Here is a 12,639-nt window from a genome sequence, read left to right on the forward strand (position 1 = left end):
ATCCTAAGACATAAATCAACACACCATCAAGTTAGGGAGGCATATGACATTTAACAGTAGGCTTGGTATCTGTTCAAACATTGGTAAAATCACCATATCTATTGTTGAGTCCATGTGACACTTAAGTTATTAATTAAGCGTTTTCTAGGGTTAAGATGACTAACCCAACCTACTCCCTCTTAAAATTTAGAAACAACGTGAAGAAAAATTATTATTTTAGTTTGCTCATTGAAAAGAATATGCAGTACAGAAGGTCCACTGGAAAGCCAGGGAGCCGATAGTAACACTATATATGTAATAAAACCAGTACATACAGTGACACCTTCGTAATATGTTCCTGCTCTGAAAGGCAATGAGACTTGAGGTACGCCTATCTGAAAATATTTGTATAGACAAATGACTTGCCCATAGAGAAGAATGACTAAGTGAGTAACAAGGGTTTGGTTCTGTAGGAAGCACTTAGGCACACAACCAAGTGTTCAGCGGCATTATGAACTCCTTAATCTCAGCAATAGCTCACTCTATACACACTATTAGCAAAAGTCGCAAAAATTAAAGCTTGGACAGAACAGTCAATCCTTGTACAAATACAACTAGGTAGGAGACACTCTTTACAACACCGAAGATTAGATAATTACGTCGAAACAAAAACTATCTAGCCTGCTTGCTTATAAAGACGATGGTTATGCATATTCACTACATGGGAAGAATGAGGTCAATGCATAATCTCTTCGATACAACAGCACTTCCTCACAGACTTTTGGTTGATACTCGTTCAAATCGTGGCATGCAGTACTTTCACTGAAAGTTATACGATTAATATGGAATGAGAAGGAAGTTAAGGAGGAGATTTTCTTGCCAAAAAGAATAAACAAAACAACCAAAACTAACATAAGCTTTAGTCTTACATTTTATGAGGTATCTACAGTGTTCAACAAAGTCTTGCAGGAATTTCAACTTGAGCATGCATGTGCACATAAAATGTTCATTTTAAAGAAGGATTCAAAATCCATTTTGAAGAAATCAGATTCTACTATTTATTTCCCACTCAAATAAGTTTAGGAAAGGTAGAACTCATTATCTATATTTATAGAAAGCAAATTGGAATGAGTTCATATCAACTAGCAAGGACCCACCTTAAGAAGCAAATGGAACTCATCATGTTGAAAATCTGGAATTCCTCTACAGAGCTAAAGTGAACGACTCGAACAGGAATTTATTTGTCCAGTGTGTTTGGAATCTTACATGGTGCATGGTGTTTATGATGCCCATCCATTAGGGAAATTAAATGATTTACTAAGAATATTAGTCATACTTGTTTGATCTTGTCTTACAATCAAATGAAATTTTAGCAAATTCTTCTTTTCATCTCCTTTTAGGTGTTCCTACTTCCTATTGCTACCGCGATCTAATGCAAAAGTAAGGAGCCTAATAGTATATTGATGTTATAGCTTTCAAAAGCTTACATAAAATACTAAATGAGACTGTCCTTCACCCTTCATATATATATATACATGAACCGGAATGAACTGTGTACACCACAAATAAAGATCATACTTGCCGTGGTATTGACAATTCGGCTTCCCACTACATTGAAATCAAAGACTACCAAACTAAGTTAGCTACTGATGTAGATATTTTGGTCTTATTCATATATTTGGGGATTAGGGTTTCATTCATTTTGTGCACAAGCAATTAACTTAGCAAAAACAGAAAGAGAGTGTAATTTATTCTAAAGAAATGGTATTAGAATCACAGAGATGTAATAATTAATGTAATAATTATTTGCTACTGAAACCCTAAAACCAACAGAAGACTAACACTACATGTTTTCCCCACTCTGAGAACAAGAAATACTGAAAAAATCTCGAGGTGATATTCGAAAAACAAACAAGATTATTTTTAAAATGCCCAAATAGTCTTGAACAACTGAAAAAATCTCGAGGTGGTCGCTAATGATGAACTCGAAATGAAAACCAAAACACGACCATGAGGATGACGATGAGCTAATTGAATCTTTGTATACTGAAGAACAGATAAAAAAGGTGAAAAAAAAAAAAAACACAGATCTGTGGATGAAAAACCAAAATCGATGAATAAAAATGATTGTATGATAAGGATCTTGATGAAAATGAGACGAAAATTAAGATCCAGAAAAAGAGGATTTTGGTTTCAGCTTTTTGAATTTGAAGGAGGAACACAGAGAATGTTCTAGAGAAAGGACAGTAAAGATTACTTTACTAACCAACATGTAAAATAAGAGTAGTACTACTGTGAAGAAAAAAGATGAAGAAAAATAATGGAAAATACCTGGAAGAGCTGCTGGAGAATTCATAGAGTTTTCCTCTCGGTGAAAAGACTATCAAAGCAACTTCAGCTTCACAAAGTACAGAAAGTTCAAAAGCTTTCTTCAGCATGTTAAAAACATTTGATAATTGTGATGGGTAAATCTAGAATTATCTAGATAGCTAACTATAACTCCCATGGGCTTATCTAAATGCATAGGCCCAGTCTAGAGATATCTAGACTCTTCTAAGATAAAAAGAGTGCAAGCCCATTCTAGAGTCTTCTAAGACATTTTCCATCATGTGTATCTAGAGAATTCTTTCTCTAGAATGATCTAGGTCAATTAGCTCTAGAGATTTCCAAGTCTAGAGTATTCTTAGTAGTTGGTCATGAAGTAGTATAAATAGAAGCAAATGTTGGCCTTTGTGGTCATCCACAACTCAAGTGAGTGAGTAAGTAGTAGAGTGAGAGCTAGAGTTAGAGTAAGAGCCAAAGTGCCTCTTTGTAAACAACTAGTGGAAGCCAAAGTTGCTACACAAAACTCTTGTAACATTTTCATTTTCATATTAATCAAAGCCTCACTTTCCAATTAACCAACCTCTCTTTCAAAATCATTTCCATAAACCCATCACATTTCCGCATTGCGCCAACAAATTTGGTATCAGAGCAAACCTAACCCAGTAATCCTAAAACTCTACTCATGGCAATTAACCAAAATATTCAAGGTTTCAACTATGCCCAAAGTCTAATTCCAATTTTTGATGGTGAGAGTTACGATTATTGGAGTCTACAAATGAAGACACTATTCATTTCACAAGACCTATGGGATTTTATAGAAGAAGGTTATAAAGTACCAGAGTCGGCAGAAACTCTGTCGTCATGGACGGACGCAGAGAAAAAAGAGTATAAGGAAAATAAGAAGAAAGATGCTAAAGCATTACTGTTTCTACAACAGGGCGTAAGCAAAGCTATTTTTCCTCGAATTTCGGTGGCAAAAACTTCACAGGAGGCCTGGAATATTCTCAAAGTAGCATTCCAAGGATCAGAAAAGGTAATCTCCATTAAACTACAAAATTTATGGCGAGATTTTGATAATTTACTTATGAAAGAAAATGAAACTATCCAGAACTTCTTCTCAAGAGTTACTGGCATAGTAAATCAAATCAGTAGTTATGGAGATACCATTGGAAATAAAAGAGTGGTAGAAAAGATATTAAGAAGCTTACCATTCAAATTTGATCATATCGTCGCTGCCATTGAAGAATCAAAAAATTTATCGACTCTCTCGGTACATGAATTAATGGGTTCACTCGAGGCGCACGAGAAAAGAATAAATAGGTTCGCGGAGCAACCATTGGAGCAGGCATTTCAATCAAAAATAAATTTCAGTGAGAAGAAAAATACAGAAGCCAAAAAAGAAAGCTCTAGAGGGGGATCATCATCCAACTCGCAGTATGAGAAAGGGTCGACGTCAAATCAAGGACCCAGAAATTACTCCCGCGGACGTGGAAAAGGAAAAGGAGGTTATAGAAACAACAATCAAAGGTACGGAAAAAATAACTCCTCAAATCTCCGATGCAATGTTTGCAAAAATTTTGGACATGCAACTGAAGATTGCAAGTATAAGTGCACCAAGTGTGATAAATTAAATCACATGGAGAAAGATTGTTGGCTTAATGAAGCAAACTATTCCGAGAAAAACAATTCTCAGAATCAAGTATTCTATTCCTGCCTCACCTCGCAACAAGAATCGCAAGGTATATGGTACGTCGACAGCGGATGCAGCAGCCATATGACAGGAAACAAAGAATATTTCGTAAAATTGGAGGAACAAGAGATTCCGCCAGTCAAACTTGGAGATGGAAAGTTCCAGAATGTTGAAGGAAGAGGAGTCATATCCGTACGTACAAGGTCAGATAAAACTCGATACATATCTGATGTTCTTTATGTTCCTGGCCTAGCTCAAAATTTATTAAGTGTTGGACAACTTATAAGAAAAGGGTACTCACTACATTTCGAAGACGGAGAATGCACAATTTACGATAAAATTAATAATCAATTGGTGGCAAAAGTAAAAATGTCAGGAAATTTTGTCTTTCCCCTATCTATGCCATCAATTGAAAATTGTGCAATGAGTACCAACCATATTGACGAAGGAAAGCTATGGCATTTGAGATACGGGCATCTCAACTACAGATCCTTAAAGGTTCTAAAATCAAAAGGCATGGTAATTGGTCTTCCCAATATCGACGGTGGAGATAAAGTATGTGAAGGTTGTATTCTAGGGAAGTTTCATAGACTTCCATTTACGAAGACATCGTGGAGAGCAAGAAGGCCCCTCGAATTGGTGCACGCTGATATGCGGTCCGACAAGAACAACTTCACTCAACAACAGAAGATATTTTCTCTTATTCGTGGACGATTATACCAGGATGATGTGGGTGTACATTTGAGCAAAAGTCCGAGGCATTCACTAAATTCCTAGAATTCAAGGCGCTGGCAGAGAAGCAAAGTGGCCATCAATTGAAAGTTTTCCGTACAGACCGTGGTGGAGAATTTACTTCAAAAGAGTTTATCAACTACTGCAAAGAAAATGGAATTAAAAAGGAGCTCACCGTCCGATACACTCCACAACAAAACGGCGTCGCGGAAAGGAAAAAATCGTACGATCGTGGAAATGGCTCGCAGTATGCTAAAAGCAAGGAAGCTACCCAACACCTACTGGGCGGAAGCAGTCAACACAGCAGTGTACATCCTTAATCGCTCGCCAACAAAAGCGGTTCACAATAAAACTCCATACGAGGGATGGCATAAGAAAAAGCCTGAGGTAACTTCTTTCAGAATTTTTGGTTGTAGCATACTCACATATTCCATCCCAACATAGAGAAAAGTTCGATGAAAAAGGAGAAAAGCTTATATTCATCGGATATAGCGAGGAGTCTAAAGCCTATAGACTTCTAAATCCAGATACAAAGGAACTGGTAATATCAAGAGATGTTATCTTTGATGAATTCAAAGCTTGGGATTGGAATGATGAACCAGATAACCACGAGTCTCCACTACTCATCGAAGAAGAGCCAGATCTGACACCAAGAAGAAAACACTCCACCAGCAAGCCCGAGATCTCCTAGTCCAACACAACAAAGTCCAAGCTCATCTGACTCAAGTGCCCCACCTAGAAAGGTGCGTTCCCTAAGAGATATTTATAATGTATCTAATTGTGCTTTTATAGCACTAGAACCTCAAAAATATGAGGAAGCGGCAAAAGAAGAAAAATGGAGAAACGCCATGGACGAAGAAATGCGAGTAATTGAGAAAAATAAGACATGGGAGCGTCAATCAGCCAGTTGATAAAGAAATAATTGGTCTGAAATGGGTCTACAAGACAAAATAATGAAGATGGGTCAATTCAAAAGCACAAAGCAAGGCTAGTTGCAAAAGGATATTCCCAGCAACCAGGAATTGACTACAACGAGACATTCGCCCCAGTCGCTCGCATGGAAACAATTCGGATGGTGTTAGCTTTGGCAGCTCAACTCAAAATGAAAGTCTACCAATTAGACGTAAAGTCGGCGTTCCTAAACGGAGAACTGAAGAAGAGGTGTACGTTGAACAACCTCAAGGATATATCCGAAAAGGAAAAAAAAAATGGTATATCGTCTCCGCAAAGCACTATACGGTCTTAAGCAAGCACCGCGTGCATGGAACAGCAAAATCGACAAGTATTTCCGAGATAATGGATTTGAGAAAAGTCCAAGTGAGCCATCACTCTACATCAGAAAACAAGGTACGGACTTCCTAATTGTCTGTCTCTATGTTGATGATTTAATTTATGCCAGTACAAAACAAGAGATGACAGAAAAATTTAAGAAGGAGATGATGAAAGAATATGAGATGACAGACTTAGGACTTATGCGATATTTTCTTGGGATTCAAGTAAAACAATCTCCAGAAGAAATATTCATTTCTCAAGAAAAATATGCGGAAGACTTACTGAAAAGGTTCAACATGATGGATTGCAAACCAATTGCAACTCCAATGGGTACAATGAGAATTGGTAAAAAATGATGGAGCGCCAAAAGTTGATCCAACCTTATTCAGAAGTCTAGTCGGCTCACTGATCTACTTAACAAATACAAGGCCAGACATCGTCAATGCAACCAGCATTGTTTCTCGTTTATGAGCGAGCCAAGCAAGTTACACTATGCCGCCGCAAAAGAATTCTTCGTATATCAAGGGAACAAAGAATTTTGGCATCAAGTATACAAGAGAAAAAGATAATGATTTAATTGGCTTCACAGATAGCGATTGGGCAGGTTCTATTGAAGACCGAAAGAGCACATCAGGCTATGTTTTCTGTATGGGAACAAAAGTTATCTCTTGGAGTTCTAAAAAGCAAAGTACGGTGGCACTATCGTCAGCCGAAGCAGAGTACATAGCATCAACAAGTGCAGCATGTGAAGCGGTATGGTTAAGAAGAATAATGACCGACCTACAACAAAAGCAAAAAGAACCAACAACTATCTACTGTGACAATATGTCTACAATTGCAATGACAAAAAATCCAGTGTTCCACGGACGGACGAAGCATATAGAGCTACGACATCACTTCATCAGAGAGTTAGTAGAGAACAAGGAAATCGAGCTCCAATTCTGTCCGACGCAAGAACAAAATGCGGACATTTTCACAAAAGCAGTCACGGTGGATAAATTCAATCATTTTAGAGATAAGCTCAACATCACAATTAAGAGGGGGTGTTAAAAACATTTGATAATTGTGATGGGTAAATCTAGAATTATCTAGATAGCTAACTATAACTCCCATGGGCTTATCTCAATGCATAGGCCCAGTCTAGAGATATCTAGACTCTTCTAAGATAAAAAGAGTGCAAGCCCATTCTAGAGTCTTCTAAGACATTTTCCATCATGTGTATCTAGAGAATTCTTTCTCTAGAATGATCTAGGTCAATTAGCTCTAGAGATTTCCAAGTCTAGAGTATTCTTAGTAGTTGGTCATGAAGTAGTATAAATAGAAGCAAATGTTGGCCTTTGTGGTCATCCACAACTCAAGTGAGTGAGTAAGTAGTAGAGTGAGAGCTAGAGTTAGAGTAAGAGCCAAAGTGCCTCTTTGTAAACAACTAGTGGAAGCCAAAGTTGCTACACAAAACTCTTGTAACATTTTCATTTTCATATTAATCAAAGCCTCACTTTCCAATTAACCAACCTCTCTTTCAAAATCATTTCCATAAACCCATCACATTTCCGCATTGCGCCAACACAGCAAACCATTTCTTCTCTTTGAAAATGTTACTTGTCTACTTGTTGCGTTTTCTATTCTTCTCATCTCTGTTTTTCCCCTCACCATTTCTACTCAAAATCGATTGTTCATAAAATGTTATCTTCATCGTCATCATCACCGTCATCAAAATCAAAATAAGAAAAAAGTCAAAATCAGTATCAAATTCGAACTAAAATTTGAGCTAAAATCATGAAAATTAGTACCAGTAATAAAAGATCTAAGCAGCTCAAACTCACTTTGAAAGTGTTGATGAAGAAGAAGACTGAAAAACGGAAAATGAAAGAAGAAACAGATGCTTCTGTTTCAAGAAAGAAAGACCAACTCTATTTATGGAGCTTGTATCTATCTTGCTTTTTTTCCTCATTCGCTCAATGGCTTTATATAGAAAAAGAACAAACCCAATCAAAACCTAACTTTCCTTATTTATCTCTTTACCCAAGTGAGCTCATAAACCCGACTTTTATCTATTTCTTTTTTTCTTTTTCTTTTCACATTAATTTTTTTTTCTTAATTTCAACCAGAAGACAACAGAGTTAAACATGAAGATAAGTGAGTGAACGAGGAAAGTAAAGGACCAACTAATAAATAAATTGAGTTTAACGTGATCACAGAAAAGAATACAGAAAATATATTTCTTTCTTTCTATTCGCCGTACATAATTCATTGTACATTACGTGTCATTTGTGGTAGTGCATTGCCAAGTGTCAAATAGGCATTTATCCCAATTGGTAGTCCTCCTCTCCCCTCGTCCAGACACCTTCACGTGGCTCATTTCTATTTAGGGTCTTTACAATTTTGTGGAGATTTTGTTCGACTGTTGCTAAACGAAGTCCATGCAATGATATAAGTAACCCCCTTTGCATTAGTCTGACATTTTAGCTGGCAATTGCACCATTTATATGGGATGATACCAGACTATTGGGGCTGATACCATTTCATGTAGGACAAAAATATCTTAAGCGATCCTGACCGTTGGATCGTCTAAATGGTACCAGCCTCTAGTAATATTGGTATCAACCATATAAATTGTGGGCAATTGGCATACATATTTTGGATTAGAAATAGGAAAACTCTATAACTCAGACAACTAACATAAGCCAGATGTGGGACAATCAATCCAGATCTTTAATCATTTTCATCTTTACCCTATTACCAATCTCAATGTTAGAGTCATTCTCCTCTTCACCATTAAGATTGTGACACATCACGTCCCATATCTGGACCAACCCCCACTGTCCCAGCTGTAGCAAGGTCGAAATAAATGTTCTGCGTATTTTCAGTCCCTAAAGAAAGTCATTTTTCTAAATTATAAAAAAAACATAAAAAAAAATGATTAGTTCATTCAAACAACAGTTGTATAAGTGGCAGTCACAATAGAAGTTAGTTTCAATAAAAATGACAAGTTATTACCAGCAACAACGAGAGTACACAAAGATAAAAGAGAAACTTGAACAATTATTAAAACTAATCAACCTAACAACTTTAGAATTACAACGGAGATTCAACCCAATCAATTCATCAATTTCAATTCTCTTCTTGTAAGATTCAGAAAAAAATTTTCTTAATGCACAAAATCTTTTCTGATTTAAATAGCACAATCATTATCAATATTACACAAGAAACTTGACGGGAGCCGAGCAACAAGCTGAGCTCCAATCCCGTTTTGGATGACAACTCGTAACCTATAGAATAGGAAATCTCTCACTTTGACATTCGCATCATGACTAGCCATGTAATTTCGCAATCTTTTCGGGAAATCTATAGTATCTCCACCTAACTCCCCCAAAGTAGTGAATGCAAGGACCCCCAAACCAAACCCCTGTGCAGTACACTTCTCCAGATATTTGTTATGCTTCCGAGCTACGACGTTATTAATTACTTGTCCAGGCACAAAAGTGCGCATCCAGTAAAAGGGGATACAAATGTTACATCCAAACAAACGTCACGACCACTATCCCAATTATAGACCAAAACCTCCATATATTAATACTCTAAATATTAATAACATCTACATACTGATACAAAATCATAGTCCTGATACGTAAAATCTTAGATTTATGATCCTCTATATATTAATAACCTCCATATATTAATAATTTTGTGCTTGCCTGAGAGTACCGATATACAAATGTTCTACTGTATTAACATTCATAAAGTTATATCAAAGTCACATGGTTGAAGTGATGTTAACTTAAGAATATATATATATATATTTAGAATAACACTCGTGCACATCTTCAAAAAAAAAAAAAAAAAAAAAACTCATATCGTATAACACCATTAATTACCATTATTGAAATTCAAAAGATTGAAGGCAGAACCCCTACTATGGAATCCTAGTTAATAATCTCTAATTTAAAATTTAGGCAACAAATATAAATTGGTAACGTTATATTTTTTGTTATTATCACTGCACCGTTGCTCATAATTAATAAAAAATATCAAATCTCTTAATCAAAGCCAATAGTTTTGGTGGAACCTCATGACTGTGATTACATGGTTGGGAGCTTGTCTGCCCTACCGCCAATCTTTATTTCTTTTTTGACAACTCAAAAGTAAAAACTTATTTTTTTATTAAATGGGCCCACTGTTAGAGCATAGCTCGGTTGAACCCACCAAGCGTTGGTATGTCAAGTTTGGTTGTCATATTTTAGTGAACCAAAACTCATTTAAAGTGTCGCTTGATTATTTACTAGAGTTAACTTCGTATAGGTTAGCTAGAAAGTTATTAGGATATGAGACATACAAGTATTACTCGAAGATTTGAAGAATGTGATGAAGTAAAGAACTACAACGACGAGATCATCCTTCCTCTTGAGGTTAGTAATATTTTGACTTGAACTTTTTCATTCCTAACGTATCTTTCAAGTCGTGATATATTGAAAACATAACTGCGAAGCTGTGAATGATTACACTCTAGTTAGACGTAGTATTAAGGAATTATAATACGAAGTATAACGCCTATCTTTTGAACTTCGTATATAAGACATCGACATAATCTTATGAATGTTATTGTGATTATGTATGTGTATGGGTGAAGATTTCGTCTTAGGAAACAATGTTTTACATTCGTTTAAAGGAAGTACAATTCATAAACTTGTTTTGTGAATCGAAAGGGAAATCGCTAGGCTTATTGGTATTTTTATTCATTGCAAATCTTTGGATTACTAATATGTGTGTTTAGTATAACCGCTCATAACTTTTTTATGTATCTTGGTAAAACTATTCACAATGCCTGACTTATGTATCGGTATGACTTTTATTAGTGAAACCAATCTTAAGTAATCACCTGAGATGGCATGATCCATATTTGTAATTGGTGTGACCATTCCTAGTCATTGGGTAACCGATTCTAGAACTTGGTGGGACTAATCACAAGATGTGCAATCGATCCTTGTAATAGGTTAACAAGTTCTAGTTATTGGTGTAACCGATCGTATAACTTGTGCAACCGATCACAAGTAAGTACCATAAATAGTGGTAACCGATCCTGGTACTTATTTAACAAATTTTTGGAAACTATTGTGACCGATCCTAGTAGCCACTTGGAGGTAGAACCGAACTTGTGTTTGGTAGACCGTTAAACGTATGAATGGTGATTGAATGTTTTTGATCAATCAAATAGTTCTTGGAAATCAGATGAACCAATTCTAAACTCGTTTGGAAGTGTGGAAAATCAGTTCCAAGATTGTAAATATGAAAAAGGATTTACAAAGTAAAGATGTCGACATATTTTGAGCATGTGCAGTAATTCTTATCTATTATTGTTCAAAGATATTCCTTAATAATTAAAGGAGAATCCCGGATCGAAATAAATTGAGAATCTTTTAATTAAGGTTTTTAGTTTTATATGCTTTTAATTTCCACCAATTAAATGCATATCTTTAGAAAATAAAAATTGGTAATGTGCATTTACTAATTGGAGATTTTCTACTGAGATTTCGGTCAATATTTGGACAGAGCATTTCCAGGAATTATGAAAACCGATTTTGGCTTTATTGCATATCTTTGAGAATATTCGGTTTTGGAAATTCCTTGGTGTCCAAACTTCCTTGGTCTATAAATATTGAAGTTTGCATTTCGAGCAAACTAATCCTCAGAGCCAGCAAAACTACCTAGTTATGTTGTTACTGGTGGAGCCGTCTATTCAGAGAGGAAAGTACCCTAATTAGGCGAAATCTCTTACGACCGCTCGTTTTAAAGACTTCTTTGGGATTGAGAAGCTCTACGAGTATCGTTGGTGGGAAACTAGATAATTGCAGTTTATTATTAGTTTCAATTGATTTGATTGACTAACGGTTGTTGAACTTTGATTGCACCTAGTTTGTTTATGCTTGAGAATCCTCTCTTCTGATATAAGATTCACTCAAACTAGATCGAAGTATCGACGGGGATCTTTAGACTCTTTGTAGATCTAAAGACGTATTGTGATAATCCATAGTTAACAGATTCCGTTCTGTGTGTGATTGATCACAAGAGATTCAAGTTGTTTGTGTGCAGGTGTTTATTGAAGATCTAAGAAGATTTCTTATTTGAGTTCATAATCTTTGGTGTTCACAAAACTTGATCGGCTGGGGATCCAACTATTATCGGTTTATCTTTTGATATATTGGATTGATTAGTTGAGTAGATCGGCATCAATACATTTCTTTGTGATTAATAGTATTGATTGCATAGTCTAAACAATTACTTTGGTAGTTGTTAAATAGTTTGATCTAAGAACCTGACAAAGGAGTTTATTGGTATAAACGAAAGAGCCTTTTGTCAAACTCATATCACGTTGTTTGAAAAGAGTTGTTACCGAACAGATTTCTTGTTCCTTGACTGTTTGAAATACGAACCAAAGGAATTGTTCCAAGTGCGTGACTTATTACAAGTTGGAGGCGCAGGGATACTGAGGGAACTAGGTGAACTATAGGTTTAGTTGCTTGGTCTCAACTATACGAAGTTGGTTTAGATTTTGTATAGCGGCTTAATTCTGGACAAGGTCCCAGGGGTTTTCTGCATTTGCGGTTTCCTCGTTAACAAAATCTTGTTGTGTCTTTTACTTTTCT

The 12,639-nt window shown here is 36.0% G+C and overlaps 1 protein-coding gene across 3 annotated transcripts in view; it reads right to left on the reverse strand.

The window, feature by feature from the left end:
• The window catches only part of LOC113275028 (MADS-box protein SOC1-like), a 45,598-nt gene that overhangs the window by 12,093 nt on the left and 20,866 nt on the right, over positions 1 to 12,639 (reverse strand). For 2 of the 3 annotated variants that reach the window (XM_026524454.1, XM_026524453.1), the window contains exon 1: positions 2,311 to 2,769. The exons of the other annotated variant lie outside the window; for it this stretch is intronic. In XM_026524454.1, the coding sequence (XP_026380239.1) occupies positions 2,311 to 2,417 (107 nt within the window). In that variant the 5' untranslated portion in view covers positions 2,418 to 2,769. Of the gene's footprint in view, positions 1 to 2,310; positions 2,770 to 12,639 lie in introns of those variants that run through there. 3 annotated transcript variants of the gene reach the window in all.

The sequence above is a fragment of the Papaver somniferum genome, chromosome 4, assembly GCF_003573695.1.
Source record: "Papaver somniferum cultivar HN1 chromosome 4, ASM357369v1, whole genome shotgun sequence".
Taxonomy (NCBI): Eukaryota; Viridiplantae; Streptophyta; class Magnoliopsida; order Ranunculales; family Papaveraceae; genus Papaver; species Papaver somniferum.